The sequence below is a fragment of the Lactuca sativa genome, chromosome 5, assembly GCF_002870075.4.
Source record: "Lactuca sativa cultivar Salinas chromosome 5, Lsat_Salinas_v11, whole genome shotgun sequence".
Lineage (NCBI taxonomy): Eukaryota > Viridiplantae > Streptophyta > Magnoliopsida > Asterales > Asteraceae > Lactuca > Lactuca sativa.
In genome coordinates, this window is record NC_056627.2 from 295,860,262 (window position 1) to 295,886,392 (window position 26,131).

Genomic DNA, 26,131 nt, shown 5'->3' on the forward strand with positions numbered 1-26,131 from the left:
GAAACATCTTAAGGAGCTCCATGACAAGGTTGACTTGCTCATTGCCTCTTCTTCCACGTCTCAATCATCACTCTCTGAAGCTGCAATTCAGAAGCTTGTTGATGCGTTCTCAAGGGCTCAGCAAGATTCTATCGCTTCTGCAACCACCGCCATCGATGCCTCAACGAAATCCTGTCAGGCTGCGACCGAAAAAGTCGATAAACTATTTTCTGATGCCTCTGCCCTGTTAAAGTCCTTACAGGAGAGTGCTAATGCCACCAAGACTACGTTGGAACCCATTGTTCAACAGTTGGCCACGTTTGTCTCTACTGAGTTGAAGTCCTTTGCTTCACTTCGTTAATCGCTCACCGACGACAACTCAGCCTTCCGTGCTTCTATTGACGAGCGTCTATCAAAGCTTCAAGAAGATTTGGCTGCCAAGAACTCGTTGATGGATGTTTTGGCAAGGAAGACCACTGCCCTGAAAGTCAAGAGTGCTCAACTCTCCCATTCTCAACAACAAATTGACACTCTTCGGTCCGAACGGGAGGTCATCAAGACGTGTGTTTCGGATGTCCACTCAGCCATCTCCAACATCCTCGAAGCACATGATCCTATACTTAATCATTCTGTGAGGCGTACCCTTACAGAGAAGCTCGCTCCTGCCCTAGACCTGTTAAGCAAAATTGAAGGGCTACCCGATTTCCTGTCCATTCCGAAACAAGGGGGAGAAAATGAGTCTACATCTCAACCACCTCATTCCTCAAAGGCAACTCACACAACCGAACCTCCTCCTGTAGGCCAAGCCTCTGGTTCGGGTGTGAAAGACAAAGGCAAGAAGATTGCTGAGGATGAAGAGGAAGATGACCAAGAAACCATTGCCGACTTGTTGAAACGCAAAAGTCGACGCAATGATGCAGATGATAGTGCTCGTGTGGCAAAAGAAGCTGAAGAAGTTGAACGCAAACAGAAAGAAGCCCACGACCTTCTCGAGAGTAGGAAAACTCTTTTTCCTGCTTGGACTCTCGAGAGAATGATAAAAGAAGCAATCGACACTTCGAGCATCTTGTGGCTGGAACCAGTTATCTCATTTGACTGTTTCAATTCCGTCGACTCTCAGTTCGACATGCCACTAACCCGAAAGGCGTTCATCTTTCACACCTTCTCCAACGTTGCCGAGTTCCCTCATCCTCATCCGCAGGTTGATCGGGACTTGATTGAATTCTATCTAAAGGCTGCTCAACCCCAATATCAAACCTGGAGCGCTCAGAAGATTATCAACGTTCGGGTCTTGAAACCGTACACTGAAGGGAAGTTCATTAACGTTCGGTTCAAGGTTCTTAGGGGATCTGCCAAGACCGAACATGCCACTTCTCTAGCAGATCTACCGAACCTCAATCCCCATGATTGGATCATCCTGCACAACATCCTTCTGACCAACGAAGCTGAATATGGTCCGATCATTGACCATCTCAAGAGGATGCTGGTGTGCTATATCATGGAGGTCGCACTGATGGATCAGGAGATTGCAAACGTCTTCAAGAAGAAACCAACAATATCTCCTGTTGGCTCGGCCAGTGATCTGAACCAGATGAAGATGGGCAAAATTGACCCGAGGCGAAACTCAGTCATGTTCACTAGGAATGAAGGACAGAAATGTCTTTTTGCCTTAGCTGATAAACATCTTTATACCACTGCTTTCCTAGAGCATGTGTTGGGGATCATCCACAGATGCAAGGAAAATACAGCGGATGATATCAAGTATTTTGACGACATGATACAATGGTACATTCGGTTCAGACAGACGATCCTTGCGCTTATCTCACGTCTGTTTGATACTGTCAAGAAGAAGGTTCCTGCTGCTGGCCTAAGCAAGAAGACGAAGTAATCTCGCTCCAATTTGATGCAAAGGGGGAGATTGTTGGGTAGCGGTTTGATGTATTGCGTCCATTGAGCTCGTTTATTAGTCCAGTTTTGTAAACTCCGGTTTGGGCCTGTCCAACCGAGAGCTTGATAGGGTTTAGTATATATTGATATGCTTGCATGCATATTAGGTTAACGATAGAAAAGATAATCACGATAGATCAGAGCATTATTTCTTTATCGTTCTTGTAACCCTAAATCCTCTACAGCGGAAGTTCTTTATCGAGCTCTGCTGAGGATTGTTGATCAATCATTCGACACACTTTGATCCATTCTTGTGTTATTCGTTGTTTTCGTATTTATTATTTTACCTGTTATAAAGATCTAATCGATCTTCAAGTTAGTTTTTAACTCATCAGGTTCTTTTGCGAAATGTTTCCTGTCCTTTGGCACCGCTCACAACTTTTGCAAAACAAGTAACAATCGCATGACATGGTTGGCCAAAATAATCCACACTCAAGGACCTTTCTCAAGGTCCGGCTAGGTCCGAAGTGTCCCCCACAAGCAAATTCAAGAGAGAATTGAAAAATGGATTGGTGCTCTTATTGGGGTACACATCGCCTAATGATTTGATCGGGACAATGTTTCTACAAATAAGGTTCATCCCACACGCAGTATTTTGCATCACTTTTCAACTTGTCTTTTTGAGCACGTGTGAATGTGTCAGGATACCTCTTTGTGACCAAAAAGTTAACGATATCGGCATACCAAGGAGTAGATTGAGTGAGGGAAAAGAGATGCTCATCCGGAAACTCGTCCCGCAACGGGAGAGGAGTTTAATTTGAAGTGATCCAACTTAGATGATCGGCAACAAGGTTCTCGCATCCGCTCTTGTCTCGGATTTCCAAATCAAATTCTTGTAACAATAAAATCCACCGGATGAGTCTAGGCTTTACATCTTTCTTCGTCATCAAGTACTTAAGTGCTGCGTGTTCCGAATACACTATGACCTTGGTACCAAGTAGGTATTGTCTAAATTTCTCCAAGGCGAACACTATGGCTAATAGCTCCTTCTCCGTGGTAGAGTAGTTGCTTTGAGCATTGTCTAGTGTCCTTGATGCATAATAGATCACGTGGGAGGCCCTCCCATTCTTTTCACCCAAAACGGCGCCTATCGCATAGTTGCTTGCATCATACATGATCTCAAAGGGGAGATCCCAATTTGGTGCTTGAATGATGGGAGCGGATGTAAGCAACTCTTTGAGCTTGTCAAAAGCTTCTTTGCATGCCTCATTGAACTCGAAATCGACCTCCTTTTGCAAGAGTTGGCACATTGGTCGTGTTATCTTTGAAAAATCCTTGATGAACCTTCGGTAGAATCCGGCATGACCTAAAAAAGAACGAACTTCCCGCACACAAGTCGGGTAAGGTAAGCTTTGAATAACAACGATTTTTGCCTTATCTACCTCAATTCCTTTCTTTGACACAATGTGACCCAAAATGAGACCTTGACTCACCATAAAATGGCATTTTTCAAAATTTAGAACCAAATTTGTTTCAATGCATCTTTTTAAAATTTTGGTGAGATTGGTCAAACACTCTTGAAAGGAGTTTCCATATACCGTAAAGTCATCCATGAAAACTTCAATTATATTTTCAACATATTCCGAAAAGATACTAACCATACAACGTTGGAAAGTGGCCGGGGCATTACATAATCCGAATGGCATTCTCCGGTATGCAAAAGTACCAAATGGACATGTAAATGTTGTCTTTTCTTGGTCCTCTGGTGCCACTGGGATTTGGTGAAAGCTGGAATACCCGTCGAGACAACAATAATGAGATTTCCCCGCCAACCTTTCTAACATTTGGTCAATGAAAGGCAATGGGAAATGATCTTTTCTTGTGCTTGCATTGAGTTTGCGGTAGTCAATACATACTCTCCACCCGTTTTGCACATGGGTGGGGACCATCATACCTTTGTTGTTCTCGACCACCGTGATTCCCGTCTTCTTTGGAACGACTTGCACCGGGCTCACCCACTTGTTAACCGAGATTGGATAGATCATCCCCGCATCAAGAAGCTTTAATATCTCTTTCTTCACAACTTCCATCATTGGCGGGTTCAATCTTCTTTGTGCATCCTGACTCGGCTTGCATTCATCCTCCATCAAGATCTTGTGCATACAAGTGGAGGGTCTCAATCCCTTGATATCCGCAATCGTCCAACCCATGGCTTCTTTATGCTCCTTCAACACCTTGAGAAGTTGCTCTTCTTCAAATTCGATTAGGTGAGTTGAAATGATGACCGGAAGGGTCTCGTTGTCACCCAAGTATGCATACTTCAAATGTTAAGGAAGGACCTTCAATTCTAAGTACGGCGGTTGGACAAGGGAGGGTGGAAATGTCGTGTGAGTTTGAGGTAATTCAATTTGATTCACACTAAATTGGGTGGTCTTCTTGATCTCCAAATTATTGACTAATCTTTCAATTTCGGGGTCTAGCAAATAGAGCTTCAATTTCTTGGCTAATTTTGCACAATCAAACCCCTTGCTCAAAACCATCTCCAACATGTCATCATCACACAACTCGAACAATTCTTGAGTCAACGGTTCGACAACATCTATAAAGCACAAAGATGAAACATCACTAGGATACCTCATAGCATCATAAATGTTAAAACTTATTGTTTCACCATCAAATTCCATTGTTAAGCTTCCCGCATACACATCAATCTTTGTTCTAGCCGTCTTCAAGAATGGTTGCCCAAGTAAGATTATACCCGATTTTGAGGATACTTGTTCATCTAGGTCAATCACATAGAAATCCGCCGGGAAGACCAATCGGTTTACTTGCACTAGGACATCTTCCAAAACACCTTTAAGAAAGACACTTGATTTATCCGCAAGAGATATTATGACACCGTTTTCACTTAAGGGTCCGACATTCAATGATTCATACACCGAGTAAGGCATGACATTGATAGAGGCACCAAGATCAAGCATAGCACTACTAAAGGTGACATCTCCAATCTTTCAAGGGACCGTGAACATTCCGGGATCTTTACACTTGGGTGGAAGCTTCCTTGTAAAACCGCGGATGCATTTTCATTCATCGAGATTTTCTCATTCCCTTTCAACTTTCTCTTGTTGGTGCAAAGCTCCTTCAAGAACTTTGCATATCTCGGAATTTGTTTGATTGCATCAAGTAAAGGGATGTTTACTTCCACCTTTCGGAAGGTGTCCAAGATCTCTTTCTCCTCCATATTCTTCTTTGAAGTTGCAAGTCGGGAGGGGAACGATAGGTGAGTGGCTATTGGTGTCACTAGAGGAGTAGTCTTCTTTGGGGCTCCGGCTTGTGTGTCATTCTTGGCTATGGGATCCTCAATGGGGATGATCTCTATTTCTTCCTCTTCTTCCCTCGGCTTCTTCTTCAAACTATTTTCTCCGGTTTGTTTGCCACTTCTCAAGGTCACCACATAGACATTAGGGTTCTTTTCAGTTTGAGAAGGGAGTTTACCACAGGATTCCAACTTGCTTATGGATGTAACTATATCTCCCATTTGTGCTTCAAGTTTGGAGATACTAGTCCTTGTCTCTTTTTGGAATTGTTGGGTACTAGTGGCTAAAGATTTGACAATGTCTTCAAGAGACATTCCGGAGCTACTTGGTTGAGATTAAGGAGGTTGTTGATGATGATGTGGAGGGTGCGGTTTGGGTTGATAGTGTGGTTTTTGATGTTGGTAATGAGGTTGTGGTGATGGATAGGATGGTCTAACCAATGCATTTTGAGGCAATGGTCTTGGGTTGTAGCTCATGTTGGGATTTGGCTTCTAACTTGAATTATATGCATTTTGGTAACCAGATGGCTTGTTGTGTTAGTTTTGGAACTCTCCCGTGGCATTCACATGCTCCGCATCTTCTTGAAGGATGGGACACATATCCGTAGGATGTCCCATTGTTGCACATATTCCACAAACCATCACTTGTGGAGCTTGTCCCATGGCTAGCTTTTGGACAATGGAGGTTAGATATTTGATTTGAGACTCAAGATTTGATGTTCCCACTTCATTGACTTTGTGTTGTGTGTCTCTCTTCATGTCTTAGCGCGGGCCAAACTGTTGAGAATTTGCGGCTATGGTGTTGAAAAGTTATCTTGTTTGTTGTGGAGTTTTACTAAATAAATCACCACCACTTAAGGCATCAACTAGTCATCTCTCCATTGGTAACAATCCCTCATAGAAGTGTTGAATGAGGAGTTGTTCTGGAATTTGGTGTTGTGGGCAACTATAGCACAAGTTGTTGAACCTCTCCCAATAATCATGGAAAGTCTCATTTTGACCTTGGCGAATTCCACAAATCTCAATTCTAAGACTTGATACTCTTGAAGCGAGATAGAACTTATCAAGGAAAGCTCTTGCCATGTTGGTCCATGATTTGATCGACCCCGGTGGAAGATAGAATAACCAATATTTTGCTCTATCGGCCAATGAAAAGGGGAATGCCCTTAGCTTGATTTGGTCATCAGTTAACCCTTGTGGCTTCATACTAGTGCAAATGATGTTGAATATCTTCAAGTGCTTATGAGGGTCTTCATTCTCGAATCCATTAAAAGTTGGTAGGTGATGGACTAAACTTGACTTCAATTCCGAACCTCCTTCCAAAACCGGGTAATTGATACCGGTTGGAGTTTGTGTAACATCGGTCTCCATTATTTTCCTCAAGGTTCTTTCGGGAGCTTCTCCTCCGTCCGCCATTGCAACTGGTTCAATAATGGGGGGGTTTTTGTTGTAGAGGTGGTGTTTCGGGAATTTCTTGGCGAGGGTCGGGACTAGAACCGGGTTCTATATCACTTAATGAAGCGGTTTCAACCTCCGGATCCCCGTGGGGGTTAGAAGTTTGATCACGTTCAACTCATTTTTCCTTCGCCAAACGCCTTACTTCTTTTTTGATTTCTGGGTTGTAAATCAAATCACCTGTACGCTGAGATATGTGCATAGAGAAACAAATTGATTAAAAATAAACCAATCCCCGACAACGGCGCCAAATTTTGGTGGTTGTCGAGGCCAACAAAATTAATACCCTAAATATTACACACTAAAATAGTGTATAGTGGTAAAGGGATCGTATCCACGGACATTGGTTCAATTTATAACTCTATGAAAAATCTCTGTAAAAATACTTTTAAAATAACAATAAAAAAAAGTAAAATGGGAGGGTGTTTAGTTCTTTCGATTGTTTAACAAAAATTAAAACTAGCTAGAATGAAAATATGACAAGTAAACACGTAGAAGATTGAATTAAATGCAAAGAAGTGGAATTGGTTGATTTTGGGGGATGATATGATTGACTTATCATTAGACTTAATGAAATAGCACTTGTGAATTGGTTTAACTTGGCTATAGCAATTCATAAGCACAAATTGCCTCAACTCTTCTTAGATATTAAAATGGTTATAGGAGCTCTTAACACATTTCCTTAATTGAAGTCACAAAATCAATGAAGCATAAAATCTTGTTGTTGGGATTAAAACCCTAATTGTGATTTGATGAACAAGATGCGGAAAATAAGAACAAACACAATAATGAAGATTATGTCGAATGATCACTCGATTTATTGAAATGTGAGGAACAAATTACACTTAAGAAATAATAATCTAACTCTACAAGAAACCTCACAACGTGGCGGCTACATTTTTCCTCTCTCTTAACCCTAATAATGAATAATACATGACTATTTATAGGGAAAAGACAAGTCTTGGGCTTTTAACCTAGAATTCATCAAAGGGGCCCATTGCCATCATCCATGGAGTGCTTTGAAACCCTACAATCTCCCCCTCAAAGTATGGAATGGATGACAATGCTTTAACTTCCAAAACAAGCATCTAGCAAATAAAAAGATCTGCAACGAGGAATATATGAAGCAATCCACGAATCTTGATTCTTCAATGGTCTTCAAACACGGGCTCTAGGATATATAAATCAAGCACTGAAGTAATGTCTTTAAACTTCATTTTCGAATGTAATCCCAAAGAATCTTCATGAAAACCAAACCCGCCATAAAACCCATCTCAGAACAAAGAAACTAAATCACTTCTTGTCTTTGAAGAGCTCCCCCTCCAAGTCACAACGATCTTCAAATAAGCTAATGATATAAGCCATCAAAAAATATCATGTAACAACCCAAACTTTAAGATTCGTAACGCCACTTGATCGAGAAAATACAAGAAGTCGGAGATATAACAAGTCCTTAGCAGAGCTCGATGAAGAACTCTTGTTGTAAAGGATACTTCTCTGTAAAAACCTTAGTAGAGCTCGATGAAGAACTTCAGTAAAAAAGCTACCTTCATAATTCTCCCACAAGCTTTATCAAAAATCTTCGACTTTGAAAAGTCACAAATCCAATTTCGAATGGCCATACCAAATTCTCCCCCGATTTATAATCAAAAACATGATTATAAAGCCTTCAAAAGGTCATGAGAATGATCTTGAATGGATAAAAATTTACTATGCTCCCCCGCGACAAAAAGATATAAAAAAATCCGGAAAAATCGTGAAAACTTGACGTTAAAAAAAACGACTTTCCGAACCGCCAAGACTTGATGGAATCTTTATTTTTCTGTTCACAAAAAAAAATATGAGCGTTAAAGAATCCAAAACTGTTCACCGGCCCTCAATGTAGTAACTTTTCTGAAAATTGGGCCGAAACTGTCACTTTCTGAAAGACAGGGGCTGGAATGGTAATTCAGCATCAACAAACCCTTTTATATGTAACAAAATCTGCAAATGGTCCAGAACTGCCAAGGCATGAAAAGTATAGGGACCGGATCGTTAAATTCTTGAAGTGGCAGGGACCAAGTATGAAACATTAAGTCATCTTCCCCATTTATACAAACACAGCAACTGGAACATGATTTCAAGCGAACGCGAGTCTGAGCCACTTTCGTTTCAAGCACAACCAACCGAACCAAGGTTCGTTTCAAGATCGCCATTGATTCACGCGAACATAACCGAACGTTCGGTTCGTTTCTTATTCCAAATCAAGCTTCATCAGGCGAAACTCCTTTCGCTTTCGGTTCATCCTTCGTTCGCTCCAACCATTAACAACCGAACCCAGTTTCAAAAGCAAAACCGAGCATCCCGATTAGAATAAGGAGCGAAACCTTAGCCAAACCGAATCACAGGTTCGCTTTCGGTTCATCTCCTATTTCAGTCCCAGCATAAACACGCGAACCCAGGATCGAGGTTCGTTCCATGAGCTGCTAACGCGAATCTCCCCCCTTTCGTTCCAAGTGCTACCAACCGAACTCAAGTTCGTTCCAGGTACATACCAAGTCCCATGATACAAAAGCGAACTCAAGATCCAATAGTTTAATTTTGACTTTCATTTGACTTAAGTTCTTCCCGATTGAGTCCCGATTTCATTCATAGGTTGTTGAAACGAATTTGAACACAAGTTCGCTGTGAGTCGCGAACAACAAACATTCGTAGGAAAGCTCACAATTTTAACCATGAATCCGATTCCAATGACGGATGAAAGATGCGCTTCCGATACCTGTACTTCAAATGCGATTACACCCTTCACAGATCAATAATTCCAATTTTAACATTTTCAATTTTGACCATCAAGAACAACCAATTAAGATATCAGCGCTCCGACAGCCTATGTTTCGACTATCTTCATAGCATCGCGCCAACTACCCTCGACCATTTAACTCAATTTTGACTTTTTTGTTTGACAATTCAAATTGAGATTCAACGCAGTGTATCATATGACTACAAAAATTGCATTCAACCAACACCAAGTCAATACACCACAGATCGATTTCATCTATGAATCATTAGTAATTTGAAGAAACAAATGAAATCGATTCAATCAGTAAGAACCAAAAAAAACGATGAATAAAGAATAAAGGAATAATGAATTCAAGATGCGTCTTTTCCAGATGGGTCGATTAAGCCAATCGATATTCAAACGCTTACGAACGATAGCATCGGTCAATCATCGATTTGTTAATTTTGACAGGCAAGGGAGAATCAAATTGAACACTGAATGAAGATGCAATTGGAGACTCGGATGCAATATTAAAGCCAAAGAAACTTGGATCGACACTAAGCGAATGGATCATGAACAGTGAATCGGCCAAGGGATTGGGCCAGATCAAGATAAAACACGAATGGATCCAAATGGGTCAAAACAAATGATTGAAATCAACTGATTTTTGGATTAAGCAATCACCAGATCTAAGATGAACAGAAGAACGAATAAAAAAAAAATCAGATGAACAGTGATGAACAGCATGAATTTCCATGAGCAGTAGCTTGAACAAAATATTGATTCCATACCGCCAAAACACCAATAATCTTCAATATATGTAGAAAATCACCAAATCAAGAACCGATACTTCAAAAATCAATAGATTTTCAAAGACCCGCTCTGATACCACTTGTTGGGATTAAAACCCTAATTGTGATTTGATGAACAAGATGCGGAAAATAAGAACAAACACAATAATGAAGATTATGTCGAATGATCACTCGATTTATTGAAATGTGAGGAACAAATTACACTTAAGAAATAATAATCTAACTCTACAAGAAACCTCACAACGTGGCGGCTACATTTTGCCTCTCTCTTAACCCTAATAATGAATAATACATGACTATTTATAGGGAAAAGACAAGTCTTGGGCTTTTAACCTAGAATTCATCAAAGGGGCCCATTGCCATCATCCATGGAGTGCTTTGAAACCCTACACTTGTGAAAATCAATTAGCTTTAAGTTGTAAGAGTTACCAAGTCCAAAAGATAATCAAATGCTTACATTATCATTATGGAGGAAACATTTCCATGGTCTAAATGAAATGAAAACAAACATATAAACCATTTGTTGCTTACTAATTTGAAGGTCTATTTCTTAACCAAGAAATTAATCAACAATAACAAGCATTCATTCATCCAAGCTCATGATCAAAGATAAATAAACACAACAAGATGTTTAACTAGAAAACATTCCCATAAACATCAAACACAAATGTAATGATAAGTCTTCAAAGCAAATAATCATCCATGGGTTAAACGCTAATCAACCAAATGAAAATTTAGCCAATCATGACCAAAGTAAAAGAAAAACAATATAGTTTAGTGGTATCAAACATTGTCTTAGATGTAAGATGAAAGGAAATTACACTAATCTTCCAAAAATTCTTCAAATCTTCCAAAACTCTTTGAGAGAATATGGTGTGTGTTCTTCAAGTCCTCCTCCTCAAAAAATGGCTCCAATCTCCAGCAAAAGGGGGTTGATTTCCGGATTCAAAAAGGTGCCAAAAGTCACCCACCAAACTTCCACAAATAGAGTCAACAAGTCTCAGCTCAGGGCAATTCATGCGGACCGCGTATGATTTCACGCGGATCGCATGGGTCACGCTGAATGTAAGACTTGGGCCATTAATCATGCATTTTAGCCCAATCTTCACTTCTTCAACTTCAGCCCACAATCATAACTCTTTAGGACCCATTTGTCATTCCCAAGCCTTCTAATGATTGACCCAATACTCCTTCAATTTTCTTGTAGCTCGATTCCACATCGCCTCATCATCATCCTTGCCCACAAATTAAATCCAAATTGATTTCTTCTTTTACGCAAGCACCAAGCCCAATTGCACCACTTCAAGTCCACAAGAAAATCACATGCCTCCATAAGTCCCGCATCCTTCTAAGCCTCCAATAACAAATAGTCTTTGGTAAATCCTGCAATTAAGCTCAAAAGACTAGAAAGCACCCGGTAAAGGAGAAAAATGACAAAAAAAGAAAATATGCATGAAGATTGACTAAAATGAGATGGTTTTAACTAAAAATAAATTATGAAAAGAAGTAATAAAAACGAAACTATCATAGGACATTAGGTGTCCATATATGGTTGATATAGGCATAGATAGTTAATGTATGCTTACATTATTGGTGAGTTGGGACCGTATGATTGGGATGGACATGTAGGGCTAGGCCCCTATGGTTGGGTTGGACTCGTTGGGTTAGGCCTATATAACTAAAACATGCTTGTTGGATAGGCCCATTAATTATATGGTATGATGTATTTTGGGAAACTCACTAAGATTTATGCTTATGGTTTTACGTTTAAATGTCTTAGGTGCTTCTAGCAGCAAATGGAAGGGGGTAGCCTAATTACATCTCATCCATCTAAGATTTCCATATTTTATGATTTCCATGTTTATTACTCTGATATTGGTTTTTGGGATTTCAAACTCGTACTTTTGTTATCCTTTGATATTTGAATGAAAATGGAATGGTTTTAATATTATTAAAATGGAATAAAAAAAATTCCTATGTTTTAGGGATGTTAAATGAAAGATAAACCCTAGGAGTTAGCGACTATATATAGGGATCAAGGTCCAAGATTAGGTTTTAGGCTGATTAAGGCCACACGTCATGACGAATACATGGTCGCATCGTGACTTAATGGCACGTCACGTGCCGTGATCACCAAGTTGACGCATCGTGATCCTCCTAAAAACCTTCAAAACCCAACTTTAATAGAAATCAAATTGACAATTAACTTTCTGCAGAACAAGCGTTACATGCACCCTTTGTCATTTTTAACTTTTTCTTATTTGTAGCAAGAACATACTCATTATCAATTTCATGACCAAATCGACCAACAATATTTGGATTAAATGGACATTCTTTGATTAGCCTCCATAAATCTTCATAAAGACTGGTTAAATAATCCTTTATCTAATCATCCCGTTTATCGTAATGATCATAAAGTAACATCAAATTTTTTGTATAAGAACTAAGAAGATTAGCATAGTTAATCATCATAGAAGTGTTAAAATTTAGAATTGAATCAAGAAAACATGATCTATAAACTTCAAACAACTTGAAAGAACTACATTTCAAAAGCATAAATCAGATATGAGAACAAATTCAAACATGTAATGAAATATGAATAAAATTCTTCAAATAGATGAAACAAATCTTACTATGATACCACTTGATGGGTGTTGGATTTAAGAATAGTTATAAAATCAATGTGAAAGTGTGAACACTACAGTTCATTACCCTCCTGGGTAATTATCTTTGTCACATATACGACATGCAAGCTATAACTTACGACAACCGATTATAATGGTCATATGTGAACACTTCCAATAAGTTTGTTATCTACGTGTATACAAAAAAAAGTTACCTAAAGGTAAACATTTCCAATAAGTTTATTAACCTAACAAGTCAATTTCTCTAAAAATAACTCTCTAATTGATTTAGGTTGGCTCTGAACAATTCTTTTTGTGAAAATTTCTCCATTTGTCCTCCTATCCTAAACCACTTTGTCTTTTCTTTACCCATAGTAGTAACCAACGCCACAAAATTTGTCATCATCGTCATCTTCTAATTCATTTCGTGATTCATCTCATCTTAAGTTAGTTTCCATATTTTTTTTCGTATTGTGATTATTTGGGTACTGCTTAAAAATTTTTGGAACTGCAATTATTTAATTGAATATTTGGTATTGTAATTATTTAGCTACTATATTTATATCTAGTTAAATTTGTGAAGTTGTTTTTGTTAAATTGATGAAATTGTATTAGATATTATGTACAGATAGTTAATGGCGATGTATTGAAGTTATTACGTATATAAACGAACTGAACGAACACGAACAATTAAACGAACAAAAGTTTATGTTTGTATTCTTTCATTAATAAATTCAGTTTGTTTTTGTTTATTTATGTTCATTTGTTTAACTGGTGAACGAGCATAAATCAACATTAAAGAACATAAACAAATGAATACAAATGGATTTAAATGAGCATAAAAACCTATAGATATAAACTTAAACGTACAAACACATACAAACATATATATATATATATATATATATATATATATATATATATATATATATATATATATATATATATATATATATATATATATATATATATATAAAGGGATGAAGATAAACAAAAATAAATGAATGCTCATGAATTTAATGAACGAACAAAAGCATTTTCCGTGTCCCTTCATTTAACTAAATGAGATTTTATTCATGTTTGTTTGTTTATTAAATAAACGAATATAAACTAACTTCTCATCAAACTGTTCATGAACAATTTGCTGAATGTTCTGTTTTTTTACAACCTAAAAGTATGAACCTTTCATTCGGATCTTTATAGATAAATAAACTTTTTGTTAAATTGATGAAATTATTTTTGTTAAATTTGTGAAGTTGTTTCAGTTAAATCGGTGAATTTGAGAAGTTGTTTTAATTAAACCGGTGGAATTGTTTCATTTATAATTGTTAAAATCGTCATTTGACTGAAACTGTTAATTTCAATAAACCACAAAAACAATTTCTATAGTTTTGTCTTTTTTTAATGTATAGAAACGTACCACTATTCTTGTCTTTGAAAGCACAAACTTCTTTTGGTTGGGGAATATGTGTTGAAAACACAAAGTTCTTTTGTTTGTGGCAAGGAAACCCGATTCCATTGTTGTATTTGTCATCACATCTATCTATTACCATTTATAACTATGATTTCGGATAAAAACTCTGTTCTGATCTTTACAAAATTCTCTAACTTTAACAAAGTAAAAGACAATATTGTGTTGCACATTTTTATATAATACTTTTTAGTCATTAAAGTAAGAAACCGTGGAATCAAACAAAAAGAAATAAAGCATCATCAAAGTTTAAAGATAAATAATTTGAATGCAGAAACCATGGGTAGTGGGCCCCATCCATCAATCATACCCTCCACTTTAAATTATTAATTTCCTATTCTTCCTTTCTCTATAAAACTTTCCCACAATTCATCCCCCATTTCCTACTCTCTCTCTCTCTCTCTCTCTCTCTCTCTCTCTCTCATAATAATTCACACACACAGTCCTGTGATTCCAGTATACGATCATGTCAGGCAAGAAGACAAGGCCGCTGATCGGGAAGTTGTTAACCGCCGGCAACCGCTCCGGCTTTATGGAAGCCGGTAGCAGTCCAAGAACTCCCTTGGACTTCAAAATTCTGTCACCCAGAGGAATCGTGACTTGTGATGTGGGTGGGATCGGACTTGGTATAGTCGCCGCCCTCGAGAAATCCGGTGACGATATCCAGTCGACTTCCCGGTGCATCTCGATTCCGGTAACTCAACCCCCAAAGTTCGATGTCGATGACGAAAGCTTGGAAGAAGAGTACACCATAGTAACTCGTCACATGCCAAACAATTCATATACAAAAGTCTACGATGGTGGATTCGTATACGAAGGATACGTTAGAAGAAACAGCGGGATGAAAGAAGAAGGTTGCTCCCTCTTCGACATATCTCCGGCGAGGGTACTTGATGTAAAAGGACACCCAGAACCTGACTTTCTGAGTTTTTGTCATCTGTGCAAGAAAAAACTCCATGGGAAAGACATTTATATGTACAGGTAAAAGAAAAAAGATCTAAATCTTTGTTTTTTGTTAATGTTTTGTTGTGACTTGTGACTTGTGAAGTTTTGAATAGCTAAACTGACATGAGATATTATATGTTTCAGGGGAGAGAAAGCGTTTTGTAGTATCGAGTGTAGATGCAGGGAGATTAGTATGGAAGAAATGAGAGAGAAACGTTGTGGAACTGAAGCGGTTTCAAGCTCTCCTTGCGGCGGTGATCATGTTCATGGCCGGATATTTTCCACCGGAATCTTCGCAATTTAACCAAACTCTTTTCTTCTTCCACAATTTTGTTAGATTGTAATCGGTAATTAACCACCTGAAAGCTCTCAATTTGAGCATTTCATTTGCAAAAAATACGAACTTTACAAGATTCCATCATACACAAGAACGAAGAGCTGCTAGCTAGCTACATATAATATCATACACCTATATGGCCATATCATGAAAGAATTTAAGAATTTAAAACAAACAATATACAAACAAAAGGCAACGAACTTCAAATCATGATAAGGTTTGTTTGTTACTCGTAGTACAAAGGCGGTTGTGCACCGGCAACACCAGAGTAACCACCGTATACACCGCCTGTTGACTCCGAAATGAAACAAAACCAAATCGCTCCATCTTCTGATTGGAGATAACTCTTGCATCATTTGAGATAAAAAATCAACTGTAATATCATAGAGCTAAGTGACTTGATCACTCATAATCTCACATTTTAATCAAGAAAAGTGTGGTTAGTGGGTTTGAGAGTGTTACAAGGTGGGGTAACTAGAGATGGGAATGGAGTTTCCATTTCATTTTAGAAAAAATTTGGAATTAGAAAAATGTAAAAACAATGGTTATTAGTTTCCAAAATTTTCCAACTTTTAAATTTAGAAAAGTAGACAAACTAAACGCGTTTTCAAAATTCTTATTTTTTTTGGAAAAGTTTTTTTGGAAAACGACCTATTTTTCCACAACTAAACGCAACCTTAGTTTTCCAAAAATTTTCTACTTCTTTGTAATTTTAGAAAACTTTCATTTTCGGTGAAAATTTTAGAAAAATAGACGAACTAAACCTGTTTTTAAAATTCTTATTTTTTGGAAAAAATTTCCGGAAAACAACCTATTTTTCCGCAACTAAACGCAACCTAAGGTATGTGGTATTTGCATTTTTGTCATTTCCTTATTAGGACTTTAATTTGTTAACCTATGTGATTTTGTAAATTAAGAGAATTAATGTTTTGGGTTAAAAGTTCGATTTAATCATTCTTATGTGGCCTAAGTGTGAATAGGAGGACTTTCTTTGAAGCTTAAACTCGGAGTTTTGTCTATCCTCATTTCTTCATAGTGTTATTAAGTGATAGAGAGAAAATTTTATAAATTTAGCAAGAAATTGATATTTGAGCATGGAGGGTTGATGCTTGTGTTGTTTGATCACCATTTTATTGAGACAAATCAAGGTAGGTAACCATTTCATCCATTTGAACTGATTGGGATTTTTTTTAATCAAAATAGGATCATACCATTTAGATTCTTAAATCAACGGGATTTGATGTATTAAATGGATGTTACGAGCATTAGAACAACGTTTCTTATGTTTTAAGTTATCCCCAATCAAAAGGAATCATCGAAATGAGTTCCCATGTGAGCATTTCATAAAAAGACCCTTCAGTACCATCCATACGATCATACAAAAATCCATCAAGACAAAGACTATATGCCATGAGGTATGATCATATCATATAGACGTATAACACATATGGTTTAGAAAGCAAATTTTGATGGATCATAGGTACGTGATGGTTTTTAGTAATCTATTTTTGGACTGTTCTTAAAACCGTATTTTGAAATCTTTGATTGTAGGGTTTTGTAAGTCGTGTACTCTATTGTTCTGATAGGCAACCAAGAAACATTCTAATAAGATAGAAAAGTTCATCCATAAGTTACCAAACTGAGTACTAGGTATTCTAATTATATGTCCCTCTATGATATCTTATTTTCTTTGATATGTGCCTCATGATGATATATTGTATTGTGTGTTGCTTGTTACTATATGTACTATTTCTACCTCTTATTAGTAATTTTATTTAAAATAGGGTCGTTTATCATTTTGTAAAAGATACTATATGCTGCATAAATCACGATAGTGTACATTCATCTATCTTATTGAGGAATGGGTGATGAAATTAGTGTGGTACAAACACCTACAGATTGCTTAAAATTCCAATTATATATAGGTAATGTCGTAATGACATTCTAGAAGGCCTTCACATGCATACTATTTTGACATATGCTTGAATGGGAATTAAGAGAATCAATGCGGACTTGAAGAAGATAAAATAGTTACATTTTGAGATTTTTATGTTTTGTGCTAGAAATAGCTAGACAACTATTATGTTATGACTTATGACTTGTCTATTCATGATTTGAAATCTTCTCTTTTATATTACATGTGTTTTCTAATACATTATCTTTGTTTAGCCATTTGAAACATCCATATATCTAACCGATGTGTGATTCATTATGCTTAACAGTTACATTTTAAGATGTTATGTTTTGTGCTAGAAACAGCTATACAATTTATTACGTTATTGTGGGCTAATTTGTACATTCGAGCTTTCTTTTTGTCTACAACTTATTGACAAAGTGATCCTAAGAATTTCCATGTCTTTTACATCCTCGTGATGCTTCTCGGTTGCCCAAAATGATGATCAAATACAACCGGAAAGAACACAAACAATCATAATTGATGATGATGATGATGATGATGATGATGATGATGATGATGGGAGAACAAAGAGCTACATATACCATCATACACCCATCCTAAAAGATGGGAAAACAAGCATACATAATCAAATTTTTTTTTTTTAGAAATTATAACAAACAATAAACAGCAAAGAAAAATCATCCTAAATTTTCTTGACACCTTATTTTATTACTGGTAGTACAAAGGCGGCGGCGGTTGTGCAGCAACACCAGAGTAACCACCATCATACACCGCCTGACTAGCCACCATCCCCATCCGTTGGTGGTGCATCAGACCCATTTTACTCAGAGCCACCTGTCTTTCATAGGCAGCAAGCTCCCCCGCTGAATAACCGCCAACATTTGCCGCCACTGGTGGCGGCAATGGGGTGGAGCTTGTTCCTGGTGGCGTAGGTTTGCTCCCCCATGAACACTTCAATTAATTAACACCACATATCAATACCATTATATTTAATATTTGTTACATCACTTGTGATGTTATATACTTGTATTATCAAATTATAAATTAAATTGAGATTAATTTTTAAAAAAAAAAAAATTCTAATTTTTTAATACCTTGAGTGGTTTCCCAAACAAAAGCTTGGCATTTCCAAATTGAATAGCTCGAGCTGCTTCACCATGAGAGCTATATCTTATGAAACCAAATCCTTTATCTCTTTGAATCCTAACATCTTCAATAACTCCAGCTCCAAGTCCATGAAAATGTCGATGAAGATCAACTGATGTAACCTAATAAAAAAATATTATTTTCTTCATTTAAATTTCAACAACACTCTGAAAAAAAAAACACTTAAATTCATTAAATGGAAAAACAAATAATAATTATAATAATAATAAACCTCAGGAGCAAGATTCCCAACATAAACAGTTGTATATTGAGGATTGTTCCCTGGAGCATCTTCACTACTACTCTTTTCTTGACCATCATCTACACAACAATTTACCATGATTCATTAATTCTCCACAAGATTTCTATTGTCTATAAAGGGTATTTTAGACATTTCACTAAACCTGATGTTCCATTTGTCAATTCAACAATACTTTTGGAATCTGAACTTTGTTTATCGTCTCCTCCTGCACCCTTTGCTGCCCAATTGCAGCGAATTTGTCTGCTTCCAAGCCACTTTCCATTCATATCATTGATTGCTGTTTGAGCCTCCTGTTAGATGAATAAAAAGTTAAATAAATAATTTTTTTAGAATTTATTGTCGAAATATTCTTTGATCTTTACCTGTTGACTACGAAATGAAACAAACCCAAATCCCCTGGATCGACCCGTTTTCTGATCCCACATAACTCTTGCATCACTTGAGATAAAAAAGAAAAAAACAAATATTATACAAATAAATAAATTTATCATTATTTAATGGAGTAAAATAATGGGAAGTGAGAGAAATTAGGGCTTACGAACAAGTGGAGTATACAGAGAATGAAGCAAACAATGTAGCATCAGTTATTTCAGGGCTAAGGTCACCTACAAATATGTTAAAATGACCTGAAAAAAAAAGTAATTAGCATTTTATGAATTAATTTTTGTATTGAATTGAAGAAAACAGTAAAAAAAAAAAAACCTGATGTATCTTCTCTTTGACTACTGGCATATGCCCAATTGACTTTGATTGGTTGACCAAACCTAAAAAATAACATGAAGTTAAGATACAATTTTCAATGAGTGAAAAATTGAAAATTTATGGAAACGAAAAATTAGACATTTTTAAAGATTTATATTTATACAATTATACTTACACATGTCTTCCATTTAGAGTGACAATAGCAAGAGCAGCACAACGTCGGTCAAAGTAGTCAACAAAACCATAAGATGACTACAAATAATAAGAGATGAGTGAAATATTAATATTAATAAGTAATAACATGCATTAATTTTTAACAAATGAAAATTATAAAACCTTTTCTTTTCGAATAAGTTTACAGCTTTCCAAAGCACCAGTGCTTGTAAAAATCTCTTGGAGTAGTAATTCTGTAACCTGTGGGTGGATGTTTCCCACATACCTATGACATTAATTGAACACCATAAATAAATAAACACACTCAAAATTGAAAAGATGAAGAAATAGAAGAGTTAAGAACATTGAAAGACACTCACACACTGCGACATGTGGTTGGGTCAAATCCAGGAGGCAAATTTCCACTCAAGATAGGCTCTATCTGCAGATGTAATGTATTAAAAATGGTGAAGGAAAAGGGTTTATGAATCATAAGATATGGAGAAAATAAGCATTAAAATGAAAAGAAGGAACTTTAAAGGAAAACAATTCATATGATATTCACATTAAAAGCTATTGAAGACACTAGAAAACCCAAATAGGAAAAAGGTCAAAATCGTTGCAGATTATGAAAAGTCATCATACTCAACCTAGTGTTTTCTAATCGATGAATTGAAACGGATAATGATTAGGTTTGAATTAATGCTGTGTTAGTTTTCTGATCTGCAAGTGATGAAATTTTTGGGCGATCGCATCAGCGGGTGATTATGTAAAACCGAATTAGCTCCAACAAGGTAACTTTTAAGTATAGAACAATTACTCGAAGCTTACATAAAACTAAGTAACAACGACCTAGCAACTTGATTTCATTAAAAGCCATAACATTCTTGATAAAGAAAGAAAGGAACAGAAGCATTTAAGGATGAAAATGTATGAAAATGAAACTAATTTTACCTGGGGAGAGGCTAAGAGGCCTGGGTGATAAAGGGATTGCTGCATCAATGCTTGGTGTTGCCTTATCCTCGGATGATGCTGCATCTTCCGATACAAAATATATACGATAGGAAGAGAATCTAGGGTTTTGGTTGAACAAAAAAAAGGGAAAAGAAAAAAAAAAGAAAAAAGAAAAGAAAAAAAAAGAAAGGAAAAAAAAACCTCGAAGGAGAGGAGAGAGTGACCTAGAAGATGATCCAGTCGAAATAAGAGAGTAGAGATTATTGTTTTTATTTTTTTATTTATTTATTATGTTTTGGTTTGTTGTGTTTTTAATTTTTATTTCTTTTTTATAAATATATAAATTGACTGCCGCCTACATGGGCTCTGCTGTGTATCCACCGTTGGATTGAAAATTGGCAGACATGGCAGAGAATAATAGGGATCCGGATTGCTGTAAGTCGGGTCATATATAGTAAATGCTATTGGGCGAATTTGAAATTTTACCCAAATCGTTTTGCAAACATAAATACTAGAGAAAAGTAAAAAATCGTCTTTGTGATAAAGGGATTGCTGCATCAAATGAAATTAAGTTTAAAAACAGAAAAATATTATAGAAAAATGTCAAAGCTATTATTTAATTATATTTTAAATTCATTTTTATATTGTTATTTTTTAAATGTTTTAACAAAGTAAATTGTTATTCTCGTGGGTCTATATTGCTACTCAGTTACCATCTGAATTATATAATAAGACCAAAATAAAACAAAACAATAATTCATCATAAAATAATTGATTTATAATGTTTTATGTATAATAAGAAATGCGTTATAACTTACAATTGTCTTTCTCATCGTTTGATTCGGTTATAGAATTGTCAGAAGCATATTAGCACAAATAGTCTAAATGTAAAAGTCAAAAAAAACAATTGTAAAATAATTACATAAGTTAAAGACAAAATTAGATAAATGGTCCTTGTGGTTGACAAGTTGACCATCTCTTGTCTTTGTGACAAATTTTATGCATAGATGGTCCATATGGTTTCAAAATCTTACAAAGACAATCCTTTTGGCTAACAGTGTTAAAATTTTCAGTTAAGTCCCTTGTAAAATGACATACTTGTCCTTCCTCCCATATGGACCATTTATATAATTTGCTACAGTCATTCGGAGCATTTATGTAACTTTGTCTATTATTTAATTTATTTATATTTCTATGATTTAGAATTTTTTTTTTTACATTTTGTTCGAATATATTCTTAATGTTTTTTTTTTACATTTTTTCTGCTTACATTTTTTGATATTTTGTTCATATAATTTTTTTTATGTTTTGTTTGAATGCATTTATTGATATTTCTTTTGACTTTTTGTTTGGGTAATTTCTTCTAATTTTTTTGATGCTTTTTCAAATATAATTTTTAATGTTTTTATTAAATTTTTTTGTTTTATATTTGTTAAAGATTTCATGGTCATTATAATCATAATTCGTAACTTAATTCACTTAGAATCATATTTTCTTTCTTTTTGTTATTTTAATATAGATAATGTTATATAATTATTATTTTTTAATTCAAATATATAACTATATAACACATATAAGGTTGTATAATTATTATTTTTGTAAAGATTTTTATAAATATTTAAAAGAAAATAAAAAAATAAAAAAAACTTTGTTAAATGTTAATATAATTAATATAGATAGGCTAATCGGAACATATAGGTTAACCAGAATCCAAAACCAATGTCAAGTTATACATAGGCTAATCAAAATTTATATAACTTGAAAACAAAAAAAATGTCTAGAAGATTTAAATAACTCAAAAATACTAAAGTTAAGTCTAATGCGAAATGACATGGTCGCTCTCGTCAAGACTACGAGACAGTCTTATGTTAACCTATATGTACCTAATGTTAGGGTCAACATCCTCAATCCTATCTAGGATCACAAATCTCAAAGATATCTAAGGATCATTAAATTATCCAAGATCCCGTATCTTAAAGGACTCTCAGGATCCTGAACATACATCAAGATCCTAAACATCTCCATTATTATCTCCTAATAAGTTTAACGAGTATATTTCTTGTTTATTTTTCACATGTGCAAAAATGGTCAACATAAGACTCATTCACAATGAAGAATCACTTCAACCAAACTTAAAACCCGAGAATACCAAGTCAAAGCATGTTGCAAATACCAATTCAACATGATCCCGAAAATATCGAACTTTTAGTTACATAACCTAAACTATATATACACTTGTAACATGCATACAACGACACAATTAGCTGCCATTTTAGACACCTTGAGCTACTAAAACACTTGTACTCGTTTCTTCATCATTTTTCTGTAATTTATTCTTCAATCTATTAAATCAAACAAAGCAGGTGATCATTATCACCTCCCAAAGTTTTATGTCGAAGATCCTATCAAGAATCAATGGCTTTCCTTGTAAAACACTTGTGCAATTATGTTCTAATTTCATTAATTACTTTAACTACAACATCACAGTCTCTCATTCACTTTGGTTGGTATTCATTTGATTGATTTTTGACCAAAACGCATAATTTATATTAATCATATTCACGTTTAACAAAAAAATTACATTTCTTTACAAAAAATGTTTATAAAAAGCTTTAGAAAAAAATCCTTATCTTAATAAAAGAGTTCTTTTTATTCCACGTGTCATCTCACCAGTATATTTCATTTAAAGTTAAATGACATAACTACCCTTTGGTTGTTTGAAATAAGCTCAGTTATTCCCGTTTTTAAGTAACTAATAAAGGAAAAAATTGATAAGAATCCCAAAAATCCCGGTGGTTTCATTGAAAAAGAACATATCATTTCATGTAGGAACAAGAACGATAAAGAAGATGAAAGGTCGTCGATTCCTTAGGAGCTAAAGAGATCTCGATAATCTCTTTAATTAAAGTGTATTCAGGGACAAACTTATTCATTTTCTTTAAATCCCATTTGAAATCGATGTTGCAGCAAGATATCAGCACAAAATCTTCACTACGTTGGATCTCCATCACCATCCTCCACCACGGACACCTCCATCGCTACATCTCCATCTCTCTTTCTTTCACTCCTTACACTCTTAAAGCCCTAAACAGTTTAAAACATTTCAAGTTTCCTACTCGAACAAGCATAACACACCCTTACTGCCCCTTCTCTTACCCGCTTATGTGTAATTGACTTGATAAGAAACTACAAATCAGGGCCATTGTTTTGATTTTGAATTCTAATTTTAGAAAATGATAGTTTTTGAATTTAGTTGAACTGATTAGACAAATCACGGAATGCTACAACCGAAATCTATACCGACAAAAGCAAAAGGTGGGCCTTGGCCCACCCTAGAAAAATTCAAGTTTATATATATATATATATATATATATATATATATATATATATATATATATATATATATATATATATATATATATATATATATATATATATGTTAAATAAAAAGAATTAATTCATCCCATTCAAAACTTTAGATCTCATATCTCGTTTATATTTTGTAAATTATTTGGCTTACCCTAATTTAAAACTTTAAATTTATGTCTCGTTCATAAAATGTAAAATATTTGGCATACCCTAAAATAAAATCCTGGCTACGCCACTAGTTTTACCGTTCAGTATAATATTCGAACTTGAATTTTTAAACAGAAGAGCAGTATCAAAGCCTTTGCAGCTGATTATTTTGCTTCCATCGCCTTTGCCTCAAGAGTATAAGGGTAAGAATCATGCGATTGGTTTAATTTTTAGTAAAAAAATCCCAAATTAACACGAACTGAACTATCTTCAACTATCTGAGAGTTTGTTTTGCTTATCATTTTTTTTCTACAATTGGAGTATTTGAATTGAATCACAAAGGTTACTACAGAAGAGTTAATAAGAATGATGCTAAAAGTTAGGCTTAACATGCTGAAGTAAAGTGCCCATAAAGTGTTCGTAGAAATGCTCAGGAGAATGTAATATTTTGAATTTTGTTGCTTTTCTCAAGCAATAATCAAATAATTTTGCACATGATCCACTATCTCTGTTTTTCTTACACATGGATGGAGTATATCATCCCCTGAACCTCTTTATACGGTAGAGTTATCTTGTAAAGAATTAAAATACATAGAGTTAGAAAATTTTGAAATCTTGGTTAGTACATGGAATGTTGTAGAAATGAGAGCAACACATGAGTCGTTTATATCATGGATGGGTTCTACAAAATGTTGACTTTGTTGTTGTTGGGTTTCACGGGGTTGAAATGGGCGTTGGGTTTCTTTCGATGTTTGCTGCTAGAGAAATTGTAAGATACCTTTTAACCTTTTCATATCCATTAATATTCTTGATCAATATGAGTGGATTCTATCTTAATTTTTAGTTCCTTTGCAATTAGATGCAGGTGGGTCTTGAGTGGGAAGCTTTGTGAGATGGTGGTTTTGGGGAAAAAATGGTCAAATCAAGTGTCTTGTGTTTTTGGCAAAATGGTGTTATGAGGTGTTGCATTTGCTATTGATTTGGTTCAACAATTTTTATATATTATATTGGTCATATGCAGGTTACATTCAATACTCCTTACATGCAACTGTGTATTATGTGATTAACTTTACCACAAATAGTACTTAGCATCTTTAATACCAAGTTATAGCAATGCAGTTAAAATACAAAACAATTTTTACTATTAGAATTGGTTTTACTTGTCAACCAGTTTATCTAAATCTATGATTAATGATTACACTTTTTAAAGTTTTAAAGTTGTTTTATTTTGTTAACCCGTGTAGTACACGGGTGATAACCCTAGTATTAATTATACAACCTTATATGTGTTATATAGTTATATATGAATTATAAAATAATATTTATAAAACCTTACCTATATTAAAAGAACCCAAAAAAATATGATTGTAAGTGAATTAAGTTAGGAATCATGATTACGGTGACCATGAGAAAAAAAAAACATTAAAAAATATTCGAACAAAAAGTTAAAAAGAAAAATGAGTAAATTATTCAAACAAAAAGTCAAAACAAATATTAATAACTGTGTTCGATCAAAATGTCAAAAATATTAGAAAAAATTATACGAACAAAATATCAAAAAATGTAAGCGAAAAAATATACTCTCTCTGTCCCAAATTGATAGTCCACTTTTAACTTTTGAAGTCTTTTTTTTTCAACTTTGACCTTAAATATCTTTATTTGTGTTATATATTACTTGATAAAACTTATAGCAATGAAAAAACATTTAAAATACAATTCATTCATATATTTTGCACCAAATATTATCTATCAAAAACAAAAATATTTAAGGTCAAAGTTTAAGGAAAAAGACTTCAAAAATCAAAAGTGGACTATCAATTTGGGACGGAGATAGTATAAAAAAACATTAAAGAATATATTTAAACAAAATGTCAAAAAAATCTAAATCATATAAAT

The 26,131-nt window shown here is 35.1% G+C and overlaps 3 protein-coding genes across 3 annotated transcripts; 1 reads left to right on the forward strand and 2 right to left on the reverse strand.

Moving 5' to 3' along the window:
• Positions 1 to 4,193: 4,193 nt before the first annotated feature.
• LOC111892501 (uncharacterized) lies at positions 4,194 to 5,404 on the reverse strand. The gene is made up of 2 exons (XM_023888540.2): positions 4,937 to 5,404; positions 4,194 to 4,874 (listed from the first exon to the last, which is right to left on the reverse strand). Exons 1-2 carry the CDS (start codon positions 5,402 to 5,404, stop codon positions 4,194 to 4,196), a joined length of 1,149 nt encoding a protein of 382 aa, XP_023744308.2.
• Positions 5,405 to 14,619: 9,215 nt separating this feature from the next.
• On the forward strand, positions 14,620 to 15,668 carry LOC111892503 (FCS-Like Zinc finger 14). Its single transcript, XM_023888543.3, has 2 exons — positions 14,620 to 15,283; positions 15,392 to 15,668. Exons 1-2 carry the CDS (start codon positions 14,769 to 14,771, stop codon positions 15,549 to 15,551), a joined length of 675 nt encoding a protein of 224 aa, XP_023744311.1. The 5' UTR covers positions 14,620 to 14,768; the 3' UTR covers positions 15,552 to 15,668.
• A 2,390-nt stretch (positions 15,669 to 18,058) lies between these two features.
• Positions 18,059 to 20,966, reverse strand: LOC111892502 (oligouridylate-binding protein 1). The gene is made up of 11 exons (XM_052771781.1): positions 20,720 to 20,966; positions 20,146 to 20,207; positions 19,949 to 20,051; positions 19,788 to 19,864; positions 19,613 to 19,674; positions 19,449 to 19,536; positions 19,273 to 19,348; positions 19,053 to 19,200; positions 18,881 to 18,969; positions 18,597 to 18,770; positions 18,059 to 18,453 (listed from the first exon to the last, which is right to left on the reverse strand). Exons 1-11 carry the CDS (start codon positions 20,801 to 20,803, stop codon positions 18,211 to 18,213), a joined length of 1,206 nt encoding a protein of 401 aa, XP_052627741.1. The 5' UTR covers positions 20,804 to 20,966; the 3' UTR covers positions 18,059 to 18,210.
• Positions 20,967 to 26,131: the final 5,165 nt, after the last annotated feature.